This window comes from Equus asinus, chromosome 15, assembly GCF_041296235.1.
Source record: "Equus asinus isolate D_3611 breed Donkey chromosome 15, EquAss-T2T_v2, whole genome shotgun sequence".
NCBI classification, from domain to species: Eukaryota; Metazoa; Chordata; class Mammalia; order Perissodactyla; family Equidae; genus Equus; species Equus asinus.
The window spans coordinates 8,383,026-8,402,601 of record NC_091804.1 but is presented as its reverse complement, the minus strand read 5'-3'; the positions used below and the strand labels follow the sequence as shown (position 1 = coordinate 8,402,601).

At 41.1% G+C, this 19,576-nt stretch overlaps 1 protein-coding gene across 15 annotated transcripts in view; it reads right to left on the bottom strand.

Annotated features, from left to right (window-relative positions):
• The window catches only part of KIF16B (kinesin family member 16B), a 277,231-nt gene that overhangs the window by 146,303 nt on the left and 111,352 nt on the right, over positions 1–19,576 (bottom strand). The window contains exon 1 of one of the 15 annotated variants that reach the window (XM_070485536.1): positions 3,068–3,115. The exons of the other annotated variants lie outside the window; for them this stretch is intronic. Within the exon in view, the coding sequence (XP_070341637.1) occupies positions 3,068–3,100 (33 nt within the window). The 5' untranslated portion in view covers positions 3,101–3,115. Of the gene's footprint in view, positions 1–3,067; positions 3,116–19,576 lie in introns of those variants that run through there. 15 annotated transcript variants of the gene reach the window in all.

Below are 19,576 nucleotides of genomic sequence, written 5' to 3'. Positions count from 1 at the left end.
CACTGTAGGTAATAAGTGATTTTAAGTGTAATTTTCTTTTGATAGTCAAAAAGTAGATGTCAGAATCTTTTTGAGGAAATTCATTCTACAAAGAATTATATGTTTCACTAACTGGTGGAATTTTCTAGAGTTGACTCACAGCATAAAGTGCACTTAATTTCTGCAGACCTGACTAGCACACTCAGCAGAAGAGGAAGAGGAACGCCACAATTGGGCTTAGAGCACATGCCCCGAGTGGGTGTGAGAGGGAGGAGGAAGGCAGGCAGACAGGAAGACTTTTATAAAAAGTAAAATTATCCTCCAGCAAAGCTGCTAATTTTTTTTAAAAAAATGTGTGTGATTTCATTTGAATTTAACGGAAGGAAAAGAAACTCAAGTATTTGTTGAATTTCAACCAAATGTTTATTCACTACAAGACATATTTCCTAAAATATCCTTCTAAGTTAAGACATTATGAACATAGTTAGAGGTTGACAGTACTGCATGTGGATATTTTTCATTTGTTTTGGTTTTCAGCACCATTACTCAAGTTTGTTCACGTGTGAGAACACCTGCCTCCTGCCCTGACACCTGAACGACACCAATAGCTTGATCAATGGGGCCACCTGTTGGGTCACAGTTCCTTCCCCTCGGAACCCTAAAGATGTGGCTCCACTGTCTTCAGAAATTGAACGCTGTTCTAAGGAACTACGAAGCTAGCCTGGCTTTTAGTCTGTGGCAGATAATTTGGTTTTATGCCTGGATGTTTGAAGAATTTTCCCTTTATCCTGGAAATTCAATGGCTTAATTAGGATAGATCTCAGTATCGAACATCTGTACTTTAAATTTTCCTGGAACACAACACATTCTTCTAATCTGCAGACTCAGTTTTTGTTTATTTATTGTTCATGAAATTTGTCTTGTTTTTATATTCCATTTTCTGTTTCATTTGTTAACTGTCTACTTTGGGGACACCAATTATCCTTATATTACATTGTCTTTGTTGTCTTTATCTTTTAGCTTCAGATTACTTTAGTATCTCAATCATTTATGTTCACTGAGACTTTCAAGCCTATTACTCTTTTAGTAATTTGATTGCAATGACCTCTATTCTTTTCCTTGATATTTCTAATTTTATTTATTAGTCCTGCAATGGATGTTGTTTTGGACCTCAAAGTTTTTCTTTAGGTCTGCAATCTTCCTTTTTTCATCTCATTCTGTATCTTATTATTACCTTGCTTTGTTCATTGAATTCACATTTCTCACGAACTTGTTCCACAGAATGAAACAGAAAGGAAATCCCTTCTATGCCTTGAGATATGTTTTCATCTAGATCTGACCTTTCATCTTCAGCATGCTATATTCCTTTTCTTGCTTTCCCTTTGTCTACCCATCTGTCCATCTATCCATCCATCCATTGCTACAGCTATGTTTATATAATTGCCCTTTTTTTTCCTCATCTTGTGTATGCTTTGGTGAGTCTGTCCAGAAATTCCATACGCTCTGAGACAGGATGGGCAACTCCCTGACTCTTGTCCTGCCATATCCATGATCTTTCTAGTTCAAAGACTGATGGGGCCAGCCCAACAGCACAGTGGTTAAGTTCGCATGTTCCACTTCAGCAGCCTGGTGGTGGCCGGTTTGGATCATAGGCATGGACCTATACACTGCTTATCAAGCCATGCTGTGGCAGGCATCCCACACATAAAATAGAGGAAGATGGGCACCGATGTTAGCTCAGGGCCAATCTTCCTCAGCAAAAAGAGGAGACTTGGCGGCAGATATTACCTCAGGGCTAATCTTCCTCAAACAAAAAACCCCAAAAAACCAAAGACTGAGTAGTCTGTGTTCTATCCATTCTTCTCTAGCCAGATGGAATGACAGAGGTCCAGGAGATCTCAGCTGACACACTGTAAAGACTGTGAGGTCTTGGGCTCTGCCCTGGCATAGCAAACACTCTTCAGTATTGTCTACCGGGCTCCTTGCTCCTGCTTGAGAAGAGAATCCATTCCCCTGAGGAAGGCTGTTCCCAGGCTCCTCCTTGTTTCCCAGGTCTTCACTTTTGAAGTCAGCTCTGCTTCTTGCTTCCTCCCAGTTAGCACCACCAGCCACTTCGAGGATTTCTCAATAAGAACAGGAAAATCAATGTGCTCCTCCTCAGATTTGAGGGTACTGGGGAGGGTTTTGAGAATCCTTGCTGATTCAGCTTCTGAGGTGTGGCTTAGGAACACCCCCCACTACAACCTTCGCTTTTCCTCAGCAGCCAGCTCGTGACCTTTTTCATCTGCTTCCTATTAGTGGGTTCACAGTGGTGTTTCTGCTGCAGGGTGGAATGTTTGCTTTTATTACTATTTCCTCATTTCTTTGAAATTCGTGATGTCATCTCCAACTGCTTCTTTAACACCCAAGTCAAGAATAGGATTTCAGCAGACTATAAAAAGGACGGAAGAAAACAAGGAGTACTCCAGGTTTGGAGGATTTCTTGAGTAAAGACATAGAGGCAAAAAACCTGAGCATATACAAGAGGAACCAGTGGACATCCAGTTTAACTGATAAACTTGGAAAAATGGTCTGAAAAGCCAGGCAGATGGGTCCTAGTTTGATTCAAAAACCAGGAGGCCATTGGGAATTTTGAAAACAGGAATTGGTTGGTACTTCAGAAGATGAATCCGGCAAGGATGGCAGGATGAAGAGTAGAGGAAAAGGGAGGCGGGATTAGAAGGGAAGGGACAGCGTGAGAGAGACTGTAGCGGCAGATGCACTCTATGTGATTATTAGTTTAGACCGATTGACCGAAATTAAAGACATCTTCCTCAACTGTTTTACATACTCCTCTTAATGAGAAATAAGGAAATTGGAGAGGTGCAAGAGTTGCAAAAATCTGATAAATATCCAAAAGATTCTTACTGCTAGGAAAAAAAAAATCCTGACATTTCCGAGTCATATTTTCCAGACAGCTCAGCAAGTGGATATTGTTGACTTGTTAAAAACCATGCATCAATTTGACTAGCAAGTGTTGTCAAGTAATTTACATGTTTTTTTATAATATACAAATAATAAATAGTCACTGTCAACACAAACCAATTACCTCTGAAATCCTAAAAGTACCACAAGCTGCCATTCACCCAGAAGCTACTGTTTCTTGTACATTCTTTTGCACGTAGAATCTTGTCCATCTAAGAGATAAAGGAAACAGCCACCAAGATTACCAGGAAGTCACTGAAGCTCATCTGTCAACCATCTTAACCACCATCTCGTCTTCCTCCATCCTTTGTTCACGAAACCTGAGCAGCCTACGATGGGAAGGTATAAGATCTCCTCCACATTCCTTCAGGAAATAACTTTTATTTTTGCTGTGTTCGCAGAGTGAATGATGAGGTGAATAAAAACAATATTTGAGGGCCCGGCCTGGTGGTCGAGTGGTTAAAGTTCCACACGCTCCAGTTTGGTGGCCAGGGTTCGTGGGTTTGGATCCTGGGTGCAGACCTATGCTACTCGTCAACCACACTGTGGATGTGTCCCATGTACAACAAAATAGAGGAATATTGGCACAGATGTTAGCTCAGAGCTAACCTTCCTCCAAGCAAAAAAAAAAAAGAAGAGGAAGATTGGCAACAGATGTTAGCTCAGGGTAAATCTTCCTCAGCAAAAGAAAAAATCCAAAAAAAACCCCACACAATATTTGCTTGCAAGAAGCATGTTCTACATCCCTGCCAAGCTGATTGGTAACACACAACCTCTCCTGTGAGAGCTCCATTAATTATGCTCTTTGAACTATAATCAGATTTTTAAAAAATTGAAAACACAGAGAAGGTATGGAACAGTCTACAAGAGTTAAGGACTGGAAATCTACCTAAACTGAAAAGGTCTGGCAGATACCACAGACCTAGGGAGGCAAGGGAGCACTGGGGATTAGCCTTAATCAGAATGAGGCTCCAGGAAGGAGGTGGTTCCGGGGAAAAGGCAGAATCAGCAATCCACAGGTCGGAACAAAAAGAAGGAAGAATCAAGTCAGTCAACCTAGAAGGCACCCTTGATCCCTCTCTTTGCCTCAAACCCCACAGCCAGACCACCAGTAGGCCAGCAGTTCTGCCTGCAGGACATAGTCTGAATCATCCACAACCTTCGGTCTCCACTGCTACCACTACCACCATCCACTACCTAGAGTCTCTGACACCCCCTAATCAGTCCTTCCGCTTCCTCTCTTGCCATCCTACAATCTGTTCTCCATATGACAGCTGGAGCCTCCTTTTCAAAATGTCGAGGTCATGCATAAAACCCTACAGTGGTTTCCCACCCATTTAGAAGAAAATGGCCCCCACATCTCACTTAATCTGGCCCCTACCCACCTCTCCAATCTCATCCTCATCTTCCCTCCTTTTTCCACTGGACTCCCAACACTCCAGCCACAGCGGCCTCCTCATTCCCACTGCAGGGCCTTTGCACATGTCGTTCCCTCTGCCTGGGAAATGCTCCCTCTAAATCTTTGTGGCTTGCCCTTTCTTGTCAATCAGCTCTCATCACACATGCTACCTGCTCTCTAGAGATCAAAGACACCAGACGGACAAGGTCCTGCTTACATAAAGCTCACCTTCTACAAAAGTAACCACATCCCTATTCCCAGGCACGTTCTATCACTCCACCTGGCTTACTGTTTTCAGAGCACTATAGGCTTTCAAAATTAAACATCAATTTATTGTCTGTCTACCCCTCCAGAAAGCAAACAGTGGGTCCAGCACAATAAGTCAAGCTCAGGGAAAAAGAGAGCAGGCTGGGGTTAGTGAGAGCCAAACTACTGACCTCTATCCCCAAGGCTGAGACTGTCTCTTATCAGTTCTGTTCATACGCTCCTTGCTAGGCAAAAGCAGATCTTAAATCTCAAAAGAATACTTAAAATGGCCAGAATAAGCCAGAAGCTTATAAGGGAACCTTGTTTAAACGTGAAGGTTTGATTCTAAAAGGCAATCAGCATAAATAGTAAGTGTCCAAAATCTCTGTACGTAGCAACATGAAGTTGATGGCAGACTGGCACCTGTTACATCATAAAAATTGAAATAGGAATGCAAAAGCCTTGCTTTCTACATGACTTTGAAACAATCCACATCACCTGTGGTCAAAAGAAACATTTAGAACAGATGGTGACCAGTCCCAGGCTCACCAGGGCAGAAAGAGGAAAGAAGAACCTGCTGCCACCGCTCCATGGTACCAACAAACCTAAATTTCCTGGCATTGTTGGCAGTTGGCCCCTAAACAGTAAATAGAATTAATATTGTCCTTTTGATCAACAGAAACTCTTGGGGCATTTCAATTTCCACCACTCTTCCCACTGCAGAAACATCATTCTTTATTTAAACACTGAACAGCTAACTGTTGGCAGGCGGTTCGGAGAAGATGCTGTGTAGATCTTTCTGATGAAACAGTCCTCTGCCGGCTGAGCAAATCACCCAGATGTCGGTATTAAATTATGCAAAATGCATAATACCAATTAAAGAAATTACGTGTGAAAATATGCAAGAGCAAATTTCCTCACATTAATATTTAACTAGACTTTTTAAGTACAGCAGGATCTTGTGATCACAAGTACTTTAGTATATTTGACCTAAATGGAAGCCCAAAATACTCGGGAGGTTCACCAGAAGGTTCCACAAGGGCATTTCTTTAGAGTACAAACTTTAACACAAGGTAAGAAAGCTCAGTGAAAGGATTACTTTAAGTGGCATGTTGTAACCTAGGAAGCTTCAATCTGATCTTAACCTTAAACTCCGGTCTTGTAAAGCTGGCCTACTCTTGTTTCTTACTCACAGAAACAGGTCAAGCTCATCTCCACCTCCCAGCCTTTGTTCAAGTGATAATGTCTGCTTGGACAGCCTTCTAGTTCCTTCCTCTACCTGAATCTCACCCCTCCTTCCCCTCCTCCTGGAAAACACTCAGAGCCTACACGGGTCCACAGTGGACCCTTCCTCTCAATGACTACAGTTACCCAACCTAATCATTTGCCTCTCAGTCAAAAATTGACTAGTGTCTTAACATGTACGCATTGCTCGCTTCTCCTGCAAGACCAGAGGATGACCCAAGAAGTTTTTTAAAAGTATCATGCCTGCGCCCTGCTCCAGTCCTTCACATGAGCCTCTCAGGGTCAGGCCTGGACACAGATATCTTCTTAAGCTCCCAGGTATTTCACATCGAGGGTTGTGCCATAATTTTCTGTATCCCCAAACAACTGACACCTCTGTTCTGCTGGGTGCACTTTGAGGATGTTCCAAGAGGTGAGTGCTATGGTTTAGACAAGACATAACTTTTGGTGAGGATGTGGAGAAACCCTTGTGCACTGTTTGTGGAAATGTAAATTGGTACGGCCACTATGGAAAATGGTATGGAGCTTCCTCCAAAAATTAAAAATAGAACTACTGTATGACTCAGCTATCCCACTTCTAGGTATATAACCAAAGGGAATGAAATCAGGATCTCGAAAAGATATTTGCACCCCCATGTTCACTGCAGCATTATTTACAATAGTCAAGATGTGGAAACAACCTAAGTGTCCCTCGATAGATGAATGGATAAAGAAGTTGTGGTGTATATATATATATATAAAATGGAATATTATTCAGCCATTAAAAAAAGGAAATCCTGCCATTTGCAACAACAAAGATGAAAGCTGAGGGCATTATGCTAAGCAAAATAAGTCAGACAAAGACAAATACTGGATGATCTCACCTATACGTAGAATCTAAAAGAAAGCAAACACACAGATACACAGAATGGACAGGTAGTTGCCAGAGGCGGGAGCAGGGAGTGAAATGGCTGAAGGTGGTCAAAAGGTATAAACTTCTGGTGGTAAGAGAAATCAGTTCTCAGGATACAGCCTGGTGACTAAAGTTAACAGTACTGTATCGTGTAATTGAAAGCTGCTAAGAGAGTAAATCTTAAAAGTTCCCAGGCCAGTCCTGTGACCGAGTGGTTCAGTTCGTGAGCTCTGCTTCAGCGGCCCAGGGTTTCACTGGTTCGGATCCTGGCGTGGACCTAGCACTGCTCATCAAGCCGTGCTGAGGCAGTGTCCCACATAGCAGAACTGGAAGGACCTCCAACTAGAATATACAACTATGTACCGGGGGGATTTGGGGAGAAAAAGCAGAAAAAAAAAAAAAAAGAGACTGGCAACCATTGTTAGCTCAGGTGCCAATCTTAAAAGAAAAAAGTTCTCATCACAAGAAAAATAAAATTCTAACTATGTGAGGTGATGGATGTTAACTAAACTTACTGTGATCATTTCACAACTACACATATATCAAATCACCATGCTGTGTACCTGAAACTAATACAATGTTATATGTTGATCATATCTCAAAATTGGGAAGAAAAAAATAAAACAAAACAAAAAAGAAAATCTGCAGGTGTCTGGAAGCCAAAGAACTTCCAGCCAAATTTCTATCAGCAGAAACCATGCCTGCAGAAACCACCGATGAATGCTTTCAATAAAAATCTGCCATCCTCCAGAGGCAGCAGGAACACACTCAGGAAATAAAATGCACTCTGTGTGGCAAGTTGCACAGGTGCCTTTGCATGATGCTGTGATGTCACACGGCATCTGGATTCCTAGCTCTGAATTAAGCAAGAAATAAACAAATATTAAAGCAAAGATCCTCCAGTTCACCATTTCTGCAAGCTATTTTTTTTTTCACCATTCTTTCACATAAAAATAAGGCAGAACACACATGAAACAAAGAAGAAGAGGTCTTCCCTAACAGGTGAACGAAGGGTAGTGCAGAGATGTCACTTGTTTCTTTGCCACTTGAGTCAGTACCATGACCAGAAGGGAATTTAGAAAACAGCAAGGAGGAGATGGAAAGAGAGGGAGGAAGAGACAGAGAAAAAGAAAAAGGCAAGGGGCTAGCTTGTGGCTTCTCACTATTTCTCCCTGGAAGGTGCACACTCCAGGCAAGCTGGGAAGGCAGTGAAGTCCACCTCCCAATGGAGGGGGCTCCTTCTTTCTCCTAGTTAGCAATAAAACCCGCCTTTTACAGATAAGAGAGAGTACAACGCCCTATCCTCTATCAACCTAATATCCACCCCAAACACTAAAACCAAATTAGTCCAATGAATCAAGCTGTTCAGACAGCTGCTTACACCACGAGTAGTGATGGCTCGTCCAGAGCACACATCAGTAAAGGAGTGAGTTTCCGCCTGACCCTGCAGGAAACTGCCGAAAAGGAAGGAAAGCCCAGCACAGGGCGACGTGACCTGGGGACTCAAGGAATGACTAAATAAACTATCCTCCAGGAATCCAAGAAGTCAATACTTTCCAAATGGTCTCCCACTCAAAGCCTGACCTTCTGAGAGTTCATGTCATTTACACCACAACACAACACTTATATGAACACCAATCCCAAAAGACCAGCTCCTCCTCCCCCAACCAATTTGGCAGGAATATAAATGCATGTCTTGGTTGTATAAATACTCTTATGGTCAACAATATTTTACACAAGTATTCCTGTAAGTGATACATTACACTATGAAACATTATTAATATACCTTTAGCAAGATAAATTGCACAGTAAATGAAAAGGGCACATTCACTCGGGTTACGCAAGAGGAGGACTGTCAAAAGCCCAAATACAATTTTGAATGCTGACTGCACATGGCCTCAATAGTTTATTAAAATATGAAACATAATTCATTTTAAAAAGAGAAATTACATTTGAAAGCTTTTTAGAAGTAAAGAATGCGTGGCTAAGGTTATAGAACTATTCAAGGAAACATGAAATTCAAGATAAAAAATAAATTCTGTTTCCTGATCCATTAATAATAGTAAGGCAGTAAATGAAATAAAAGATACACCTGCAACACTTTCCAATCAGGCTTCAATTATTTCTGCTAATAAGTGCAGCCAGCCACTTATCTAAACATCTACTTCTCACGATCATAACCAGTCTCAAGTCAAAACCAAGGAAACAAGTCTTTCCGAAGCCATCACAAAATCCAAACTCTGAAATCCATGTCCTTCATTCATTAAAAAGCAACATATAGGGGCCAGCCCCATGGCTGAGCGGTTAAGTTCGCGTGCTCTGCTTCGGCGGCCCAGGATCCTGGGCGCAGACACGGCACCGCTCGTCAGGCCACACTGAGGCGGCATCCACATGCCACAGCTAGAAGGACCCACAACTAAAATATACAACTATGTACTAGGCGGCTTTGGGGAGAAAAAGGAAAAATAAAATAATAATAATACAAAAAATCTTTAAAGAAAAACAACGTACATGCTGTAAACTGGATACAATCACTTTGGCAAACTGGCAGTATCCTCTATAGTGAAATAATCTCTGTACCACGTGACCCAGTATTCCACCCTAGGTACATGCCCTATCGCAGGAGTCAGCCAGCTACAGCCAAAGCCCAAATCAGGCTAGCCAGCTCTTTTTTTTTTTTTTTTTTTTTACAAAGTGTATTACATAGTACACCCAATGTAGCAAGAATGATTTTTACAGCTTTAGATGGTTGAAAAAAATCAAAAGAACAATCATACTTCATGACATGTAAAAACTACATGAAATTCAAACTTCAGTGTCCATAAGTAAAGTTTTATTGAAACACACCTTGCACATTCATTCATTTACGTACTGTTCATGCCTTTTTTGTGCTGCGGCAGCAGATGTAAGTGGTTGGGACACAGGCAGTATGGTCCATGAAGGGGGAACTGCCTACTCCTAGCCCTTTACAGAAGCATTTGAGGACCTGCACATATGGAAATGCAGACGTGTTCACCAAAAGACATGCTTTCAAATGCTCATGGCAGCACTATCAAAATACCCCACGAAAACCTGAAAGCTACCCAAATGTCCATGAAGAGTAGAAGGGGTAAACTGCCACTTACTAACACAATGGAATAACATACAGGAAAGAGAATAAACAAACAAGAGCTACAGAAAACACCAATGAATATCACAAACCCAATGTGGAGTAAAGAAGCCAGATGGACCGGGAAAAACGATGTGAGGCTTCACGTGTCTAGGGTTCAAACACAGGCAAAACAGTCTATACAGACAGAAGTCAGGATAATGGTTACCTTTCAAGGGGAGAGTAGTGACCAGGAGAGGACCAGGGGAACCACTGGGGCTAGAAAGTTCTGTTTCTTTATAGAGATGTTGGTTACAAGAAGTATTCACTTTGTAAATATGATTCAAACTGGATACTTATGATTTCTGCACATGATTGTTCTATGTCAATACTTCAGAGAAAAGTGTACCAAAAATTTCTTTTAAATTACATCGAATTTACACAGGCTTGATAATGTGACTTCCTGAGCCACCATGAGTAGACATGGCCAGTAAGAAATGAGGAAGCACAGGACAAGGACATTTAGCATTCAATCTATGTGCACTGCTGCTTCTGCTATCATGCAAAACTGACTCAAGAACATAAGATGCGGGTGTAGGGGCATTAGCTGGCGTGCCCCTTTAAAAACCATGTGTCCTTGAGGCTCCTGTCTGGGCTATGCGCCAGCACTCACAATGTTCTGGGCTTGGCCAACCCAGCTGCTTTCTTGTGGGAGAGTTAGCACCAAGACCCTCGTGGTCTGAGGGAACACAGAGGCCTTCCGGGGGGGTTCTGGTCCTTGGAATGCAGGTCATACAGGGACAATCTCCCTTGGCAAGCGCACAGCCTTTGTTCCTCTACCTACGGAAGCCAGCTTCTCTCAGGGGGTGGTAGCAGGCGCACGTTGCTGTCCAGCTGGCCGCCACTGGACCTTCCCTGTAAACCCATATGTTCATTCTGTGTCTCTGGGTCTTTTCTTAGGTCTCTCAGCAACCTATCGCACACTGCTCACCCAGATGGGCATGTGGCGAAACAGTGGGGCAATTTAGCACCGAAAGGCACAGTAGTAAGTGTGGCCTCAAAATATCCCTGTAGAGGGGCATAAAATGTACTCAAGTTTTATAAAGATGACATCTGGGTCATTAAGGAACACTCAGCTCCCCTTACACTACAGTAAAGTCGCACTCCTCACCTCTCAGCTGCTTGTCGTTTTAATCACCTCACCTACTCAGGCCAGGGGAAATCACTCCCCAAAGGCGCCACATCAGAGACCGGACCATTTTCCAGCCGCGCGAGGTGCCATTTCCCCTCCCAGTAATTCTCCCACTGTTCACAACAACGCTAGAACAAATCCGCATGACAGGTATTTAGGCAAAGTTCTACTGCTATGCTGTGTTTAAGATGATGAGGAAGCCAGTTGTCTATTTTCTGAAAAAGTGCCACCCCAAATGGGTAACAATGTGTTTCTTGCTCTAAAGATAAACTTTCGTAACCTGGAAAACAGAAACTTAAAGCAAATGCCTCACTCACAACAGCATCAGATAATGAGGGCTCTGTACCAACATTAAACTACCACTGATAATTCACCCTGGGCAATTTTGTAAAAGGTGAAAGACCAAAGTACATAGAAATTTTAAACCTATAATCATTTTCTGTTTCTCCATGAGAAATCATCACAAACTTAGTAGCTTAAACACCACAAATTTATTTATTTATGTTTTTGAGGAAGATCAGCCCTGAGCACAAATTTACTATCTTACACTTTCCATGGGTCTGGAATCTGGTCATGGGGTAACTATTCCGTGCTCTGGGTCTCACAGGGTTACAATCAAGGTGCTGGCCAGGACCGTGGTCTCCTCTGAGGCTCAGGGTTCTCTTCCAGGCCCATGCAAGTTGTTGGTAGAATTTAGTTCCTTACAGTCATAAGACCAAAGTCCCCAATCTTTTTTTTGCTGGCTGTTGGCTCAGGGTCACCCTCAGATCCTAGCCAAGTGGCCCTCACAACATGACAGCTTACTTCTTCAAAGCAGCAGGAGAATCTCTTCCAGTCTGCCATGATAGTCTTATATAATGTAGCATAACCACAGGAGTGACAACCCATCGTATTCACAGGTCTCATGTACACAACAGGGGACAGGAATTGGAGCCATCTTAGAACTCTTCCTCCCACAAAAATGAATAAAGGTTAGTTTGCCTGTTGAAGGCATTTACAACTTTAAAAAGTGATACTATTTTTCTTCTGAGACACTTAAAATCTGAAATTTCAATATACTAAAATTAGCTAAAACGAAGTTTTTTTTCCAATAGGAAAACAAACTAAATTTTTTCTCCTGGTTTGTTTTCTACCAACAAAGAAAAAAAGTGTCTATGTCCAGTCACGGTTAAGAAAAAACCGTAAAGGAATCTTCAGTTGCAGGGACAGACTACAGCTCCTTTTCATTATGTCTGTCCTGAAAACACTCTCCCTCCTTCCTTTCCTAGTGTAGTGGTGTACCCTGAAACGTGTTAAGGAGGCAGTGTCAACAGCAGACCAAAAGCCTGGCCCTCCCTCTCCCTCATCCTTTACTTCAACAGTGAACTAACAAAGGATGTTAATCTGGCACAGAGAATAGGAAAAGATATCACATTCTTTTCGTGTATTTTATGCCTGGAAGTATGTATACATAGAAGATGATGCAGAACAGGAGCTATAACAACAATCCACAGTGTTCACCAATCAAAGAAAGGATGGCTCCTCCAGTCTGGTGTCCTCCTCCTCCTGGAACCCTGCAATGCTGTGCTTTACAATTAACGTGCTTCCATATGCCCAGTGAGAAAACAGAAACATTTACCAAATTATAGTCATTCCCATGGTAGTTAACTGAGGCCAAGAATATGCCTATACCTCTCTGCACCAGCCACAGTTTCTGGCACAGATAGTAGGCATGTCATCATTGTTTGATGATTACTGTGGGTTCTTAGAAGATGTGACAAAAACATTAGGAGGACAAGAGATATCAGTTCAGTCTAAACATCTTCCTTTTGGAAAATAGCTACTATTTTGTTCTAACTCTGATATTTTTTGTTGTTGCTTGTCTGTTTTGAGCAAGACGATATGGCACCCAGTCTTCCTCTAAACATGGGGCAGGACTCACTGCAGATACAAGGACTGAATAAATATTGTTGTGCCGTGTTCTGATTTAGACAGCACCTGGGTACTCTCCCCAGAAGTAAGTTACTGAACTTGAGAACTGCTGAGTGTGAGGACCTTTCAGTCTCTATTCAGAGACGCTCCACACTGGGCTGGTCAGGAGAGGCAGGGCTCTATCATCCTGCTTCCTGGATTCGAACCTGGGCTCCCACTCACAACCTGTGATCTTAGGTGAGTTCTTCATGTTGCTCTCTCTGTGTTTTTGTAAAGTGGGGACAACACTAGTTATCTCAGAATGTGTGTAAGTTTAAATAAGATGGTGTGCACAAAGCATTTAGTGGCCTGTACAACAGGGCCTAGACCCAAGAAAGAGTTCAAAAAATGTTACATATTTATAACCTCATCATTATAACACATAATTATTCTCAACAGGGGAAAACTGCCCTTAGAAAAACAGTTACCTCCCCTGAAATGGAGCAATCCTCTTAGAGACAGCCTTGTCCAGCCAGAGGCACAAGCGCACAACAGGTTTAATGTTGATGACCTCAAGTCTGCTTTTTAAAATTATCAACAGATTGTGTCATTTCACTAAATTTTGTGAATGAGTGATAATGCTCCCTCCCATTCTATATCAGTATATAAAGAGCTTCTTCAAGTTTTGTACAATTATATAAAATGAGAGTGGATACACCCTCATTTATTTAACTATCCTCTATCTGTGGGCATTTAAGCGGCCCTAGAATCTTTCAATCGCTGGCCATCTCCAACATTGCTGAGACGAATAACACTGCATGTACAATGAACCTTGTGCTGGTTGAGGGAAAGGATAGACATTCATAACTGACTCTCATTTACACATCGGAAACAAGACAAAAACCTCCCTCAGGGCTTGAGAAGCTAAGTTCTACACAAAACTTAACCTTGGCCAAAAACCTCCTCTGTTTCCAGGGGCCGAGTGTACAATGTGTTAGTTATCACATGTGCACTTATTAGAGAATTTTCTGGAAGAAAAAGCAAGGAAATAAGAATGAATAAATAAATATATACGTACATATATTGTATACTATATTATTCCATATATATTTATATACATATATATGTATTCATACATATATGTGTGTATATATAAATAGTTTTTCCCCTCCCTTAATCTGAAGTCATTCCTACTAGGGACTTTACAAAAATTTAAATATACTCTTAAGTGAGCAATTTGAATAACAAACAAAAGTCACAAATGGCTTAGAATTCCAAGTGCTCTCAAATGTCACAACCAAGGAACAATTTTCATGGACCTTTTCTGAAAGTATCAACCTCAAGGTCATGTCACGTTTTTGCCCATGTCAACACTACTAGAGAAGGAGGAATGTCAGGTCCTTTTTCACAGAACCACAGGGTGCTTACATCCAGAGCAGCGCGATTCAGAGTATAGTCTGCAACCTTTGCCACCATTCCACGATAAGTACAGAAATTAAAAGCAAGTATTCAGAAACTTTAAGAGCAATTGGACAGAGTAATTTTATGAGCATTGACTCTAATAATAAAACAGTGGCACTGGTATTTTCATGTATCTCGTTTCCCATTTTATTATTCTAGTAATTCGTTTTTATTTTATTTTATAGATGTATCAGTGCACAATCGATTAAAATTTAAAAAACAAAAAGAACCCTGCATTTGACCATCAATCGTGTAGACAACCTCTTCCGGTAGGATTCTGCCAGAATGGGCAGCCTACGGGAATGTAAGAAGCCTGTCGCGCTGTCTTGATGTCACCAACGGCCCATAAGGAGTGGGAGAGATGAGGCAGGAAAAAAGAGGTTGTCAACTTGAATAAAAACAAAATTTACCCCTGTGCATCAGTTAAACAACGAGAAAACAATCAGGAATGCTAAAAGTCCACTTTTTGTTAAAAGGTAAATTCAAAAGTTTAGGAGAAACCATAAAGGCAAACCGATTGTGGTTTTAATGAGAACAATGTCAAACATGGGCCGTTCCAACATCAACAGCCCTGTAGCCGTTATCAAAACACCAGATCAGGGTTACTTTGTACTTTAATTAATCTAATGAACCGGTCGTCTGGCTTCAGCAGACATTTTTAAATGTCACTGCATACCTCGGGGCTCCAAGTGAACCGGGTGGCGAGCTCTTCTCGCCATCTTGATTCCATTAATGCTTGCCTACGGGAACATTTTACGTCTGCATTCTCATATGCCGTGATAATGTCGTCAATTTATGCTTCATGATCCCAATTAAAATACAGAAATGTTAAGCAACGGAAATCTACAAAATTAGAACAATTCCTTAAAAGCGACTATCCCCTTAATTCAAAAAACAAAATATGAGACTATAGCTGCCAGACTTCAGTTACCTAAAAGGTCCATGGATTCTAACTGCGAAACAGGGAAAATGTTGATCTAATTACTAGAGACCATATTATTTCAATCCTAGGTACCGGATCAATTTAGGCTTAAACCAACAGCAGGCACGTTAGGTAGCATGGTGGATTTCTGAAGACTACAGACTGAGCAGTAAGTGCTCCTATATAGAACTTGCAGACAACTTGAGAAAATATTCGGACTCAAAACACCCACCCTACACTGGATTAAATCACCCATTCTCACCAACTCTACTCCCACGTTACCTCTCAAGAACAAGAACTTTGCCTTTTTTAACCTGATCTTCCCAGCCCCAGCACACAGCTGAGCCTCAAACAAGAAATGAAGGTTCTCTTGCAAACTAAGTGAACACTTTAAATCCTTCAAATCATGGACTGTACTTGAAAACAGAAAAAGAAGAAAGAATATAATACACCTCTTTGGGGACTTAACTGATTTACGATAGATATGGACCACTTAGAATATCTTTTCCTTTTTTTCTTCCACTTGTTCTAAGATTTACTATGGCCTAAAAACGCTACCCTTAAATTAGACAGTCTAAGAAAGTTGCAGATAAGTAAAAAATGACAGAGACTCATTCAGATGTGAAAAATATTCCAACGTTTTTGATCACCTTCTTGAACTGAGATCAGAGAACTGCCTTGACTATACTCACTGATCACGGAAGGGTGGGGTGCAGGGCTTCTACAGGATAACCTGCAATTTCATTCGGAAAGGAAAAGAGGTGCAAGATGCTTACACTGGAAACTCCATTAAAAATGCCCACCCCAAATTAAAATCTCTAATAAAAAAAGCTCTGGCTTCTGATGGCAACTGCTAACACCAGAGGCAGCTGTTCTACTCTCTTCTACCTCTGCACTGAAACGCTAATGAAAACACAGAAAGAAATGCAAACTAACAAATACTTTGGAATTTAGAAATATTGGTGATAATGGGCCACATCCTGAGAGATATTTCTATCAGTAAAACTATGGACAGGTAAGCGAAAAAAAACCCAGCAAGGTCGGACAGAAAGACAGATTTCTACCCATTCCTCTCCATATCCCACTACCAATGCTTGGCGGGAAAAACCTCCTTTCTGAAGTAGGCTAGACCATTTCATCATCCCAACTCAATCATTCCCGTTGTTAGTGCTCTTTCTGCATCAACAGTCACTCACAGCCAGAATGGAAGGAATAGGGCATTGCACACCGTGTCGTGGCATTTGATGGAGGTAACAGGAAGGGGCAGAAGGAGGGAGAGCTACCCATGCAGTGTCATATAAAGAAGGCAGTGTCTCATGCTGCATTTATGCTAAGATAAAAAATAGACATATTTCCATCTATTATGAATAAATCTTCCCTTCAATAATCCCATAAAGTACAGAGGGAATTGGCCATCTCTCTTCAAAAAGGCAAGCCGAGCTAAACAAACGAGTGGAAGATAACAAGAATTCGGCAAAGGGCAATCCACTTAGACCAGTCCTTCAGCTTGTGATCTGGCAAAGAATTCTGATAAGAAAGAAGGTAGGCAGTGTTGGGGACCAAAGAAAATCCCCACCCAGGGAAACGCAACAAGAAACAACAAGCACAAGTAACCACAAACAGAAGCAACAACAATATCACAACATTAGCAAACACCAACCAGCACCACTGACCACAAACAAGGAACAACCACTAGCAAACAATCCAAACAACAAGCAACAACAGTCCACAACAGGAGCCAACACAGGGACTGTCCCTCCGATGCAATGCAAAATAAGGGGAAGAATGCATTCGAGACACCAGGAATAAAGTATTTTGCTCTGTTCTGTTTACAATAAAAAACAGAAGCTAATCCAAGAAAATGTGTCCTCGAGAAAAAAAGAGATAAATGACAGAGAGAAAAAGAGAGAGATGAAATGGCTGAAATCTGAGTGTAAACTCAGAATTAAATTCTATACTATAAGGGGAAAGAACAAAATCTCCATTCCAGATAACCAAAGGAGTGAAGCAGAGAACAAACAGGAGATGCAGTCACAGAAAGCAAAGTGTAAGGAATGAAGAGATAAAAACAATGCAGGAAAAGATGACAAATATAGAGGAAGGAAAATGGAAAACCTAAATGAAAGGAAATGGGTACTCCAGAGGAAGAGAAGAGAACAAATGAAAAAGAAGCTACGAAGAGTCAATGGAAAGAAGCTGAAAAGAGGCCAACATGTGACAAGGAAAAAAGGCTCTCTGAGCAGGAAGGCAAAAGGAGAACTGTAAAACTTTTAAAATTTAAAAAATAAATTTAAAAATCCTATAGTATCAAAAGGGGTGAAGATTTACAAAGGAAAAAAATATTAGGCTGATATTAGAATTTCCCTTGGCAATACTGACCTCCAGAACATAAGAAAGTAACAGTCACAGCTTTTTGAGGGGAAAAGATCAAGAGAAAAAATTTCTACACTCACATGGTTTTCCATTTGCAAAAAAAAAAATAGCAAAAGCACCCAAAGAAGGTCTGCAAACCCACTCTGAAAACAATTACTCTGAGATGATAAATAAGAGATGATCCAAACAAAGAACTTAAGAAAGGAGGTGGGCAGGGGGCTGTGGCCTAAAGGAGTGGCAGCAAGCACTGAAACCTTTGCAAAGTGAGATTGTTCTTAATTAACTGGTGGAAATAAGATTATAAAAGTAAATGCAAATGTCAAAATTGGTAAATTAAATAGAATTATTAATAATAATTACATTACATCAACAACTGTAATGGATGGCAGATGGGTGAGAGAATTACTAGAAAAATAGCTGCTAGAACTGAACTGAGTTCACAAATTTGGTTCAACAAACTTTCAATGAGTACCCCTCAGGCAAGGAACCACGGGACATGAGGTGAATGCAGTTTTTAAAGAGGGTAACTGTGAGACTGAACAGCAGAAATATTAAAAGAAAGTTTAAATTAAGGGTGAAAAGAAAAGAAAGACAACTTCTATCTTTCAGAAAAGCAAGCTTTATAATTGATATATTGTGGAAGGCTGGGCGATGGAACACAAAGGGCAAACACAGATTTTTTTAAATTCTAAATGCAATCTAGTCTACTTCAGTATGAATCTATGTAAAGTTTACTTGTGTTTAAGTTCTAACCTCTTCCTATTTTATAGATCTTTGCTAATTTAGATCATAAAGGAAATAAACAGGAAGCTAGAAGAGACACAAATACCCACACACACAGCTCAGTGTTGGTGTTCACACCACTAAGGACTGGCAACACAACAGAAAAGAACTTTACAAGTAAGCCCCAACTCTACCTTTAAACATTTGCACACAGAGCCCAAAGACTCAGCAGACATCTTCTAGCTTAAAATACCAGAATGCTAGGTTACTGGCTTAAAGTTGGCAAAGTTCTACTGTAGAAGCTTTCCTAGTATGAGGAACACAAAGGACAGGAGAGCCAAAGAGGATCTGAGAACTCTGTGAGTGCATCTGCAAACACACACACTCACACACACACACACACACGCACCCCGCCCAACAGGCTCATTCCTCTGCTCGTTCCCCAAGTTACACATGCTTTATTACTACTGTTCCTGTCTGACTGTATTCTAATTGTGTGCTGTCTTCTCCCTGGGCTGTGAGTTCTTCGAGAACAAGGACAGCATCTCACTCAGGTCTGTCACTCCAGCACCTCACAGTGCCTGGTATCTGGTATCTGCTCAATAAATGGTGCTGGCTGAACTGAGCTGTAAGTGAGAAGAGACCCAGGACATTTGGAAACAAGCATATGGTATTCAGGTCCATATTGTGATTGATAGGAGTTCAATGATGAAGGGACTTAAACGTGCCACTATTTGGAGACAGATAAATAGTAAAAAATTATGTGAGCAGGTTATAGCTTACTGTCTTCCACCAAAGAATACTGCAATTTGTTTTAAGTGACAAGTAATGGAGAGTATGAACAGAGTGCAGGGCAGCACGGATGATGACTGTGTCATCTTCTACATTCCTGAATATTTGCAGACAGCTCGGGGTGAGTCAAAAGTCTCTGTCTCAATGTTTCTTCCACATTATGTAGAAAATAAACTTGTCAGCATATATTCTGCAAGCTGCCTTCCTAGTTCACATAGAAAGAAAAATCCAAATGAGAAAGACTGAAATGGAGCAAGTCATTTAGCATCTCATGTGGCTAATGTCTTTAGGGAAACATTTCTATAACTGTAACTTCCTTATTTGGCCTTCTGATGGGAGACATTTATAGCAGCAGATGCAAGATGCTGCTAGACTTGGGGGACATAAAAACACATTTCATAGAATAATGA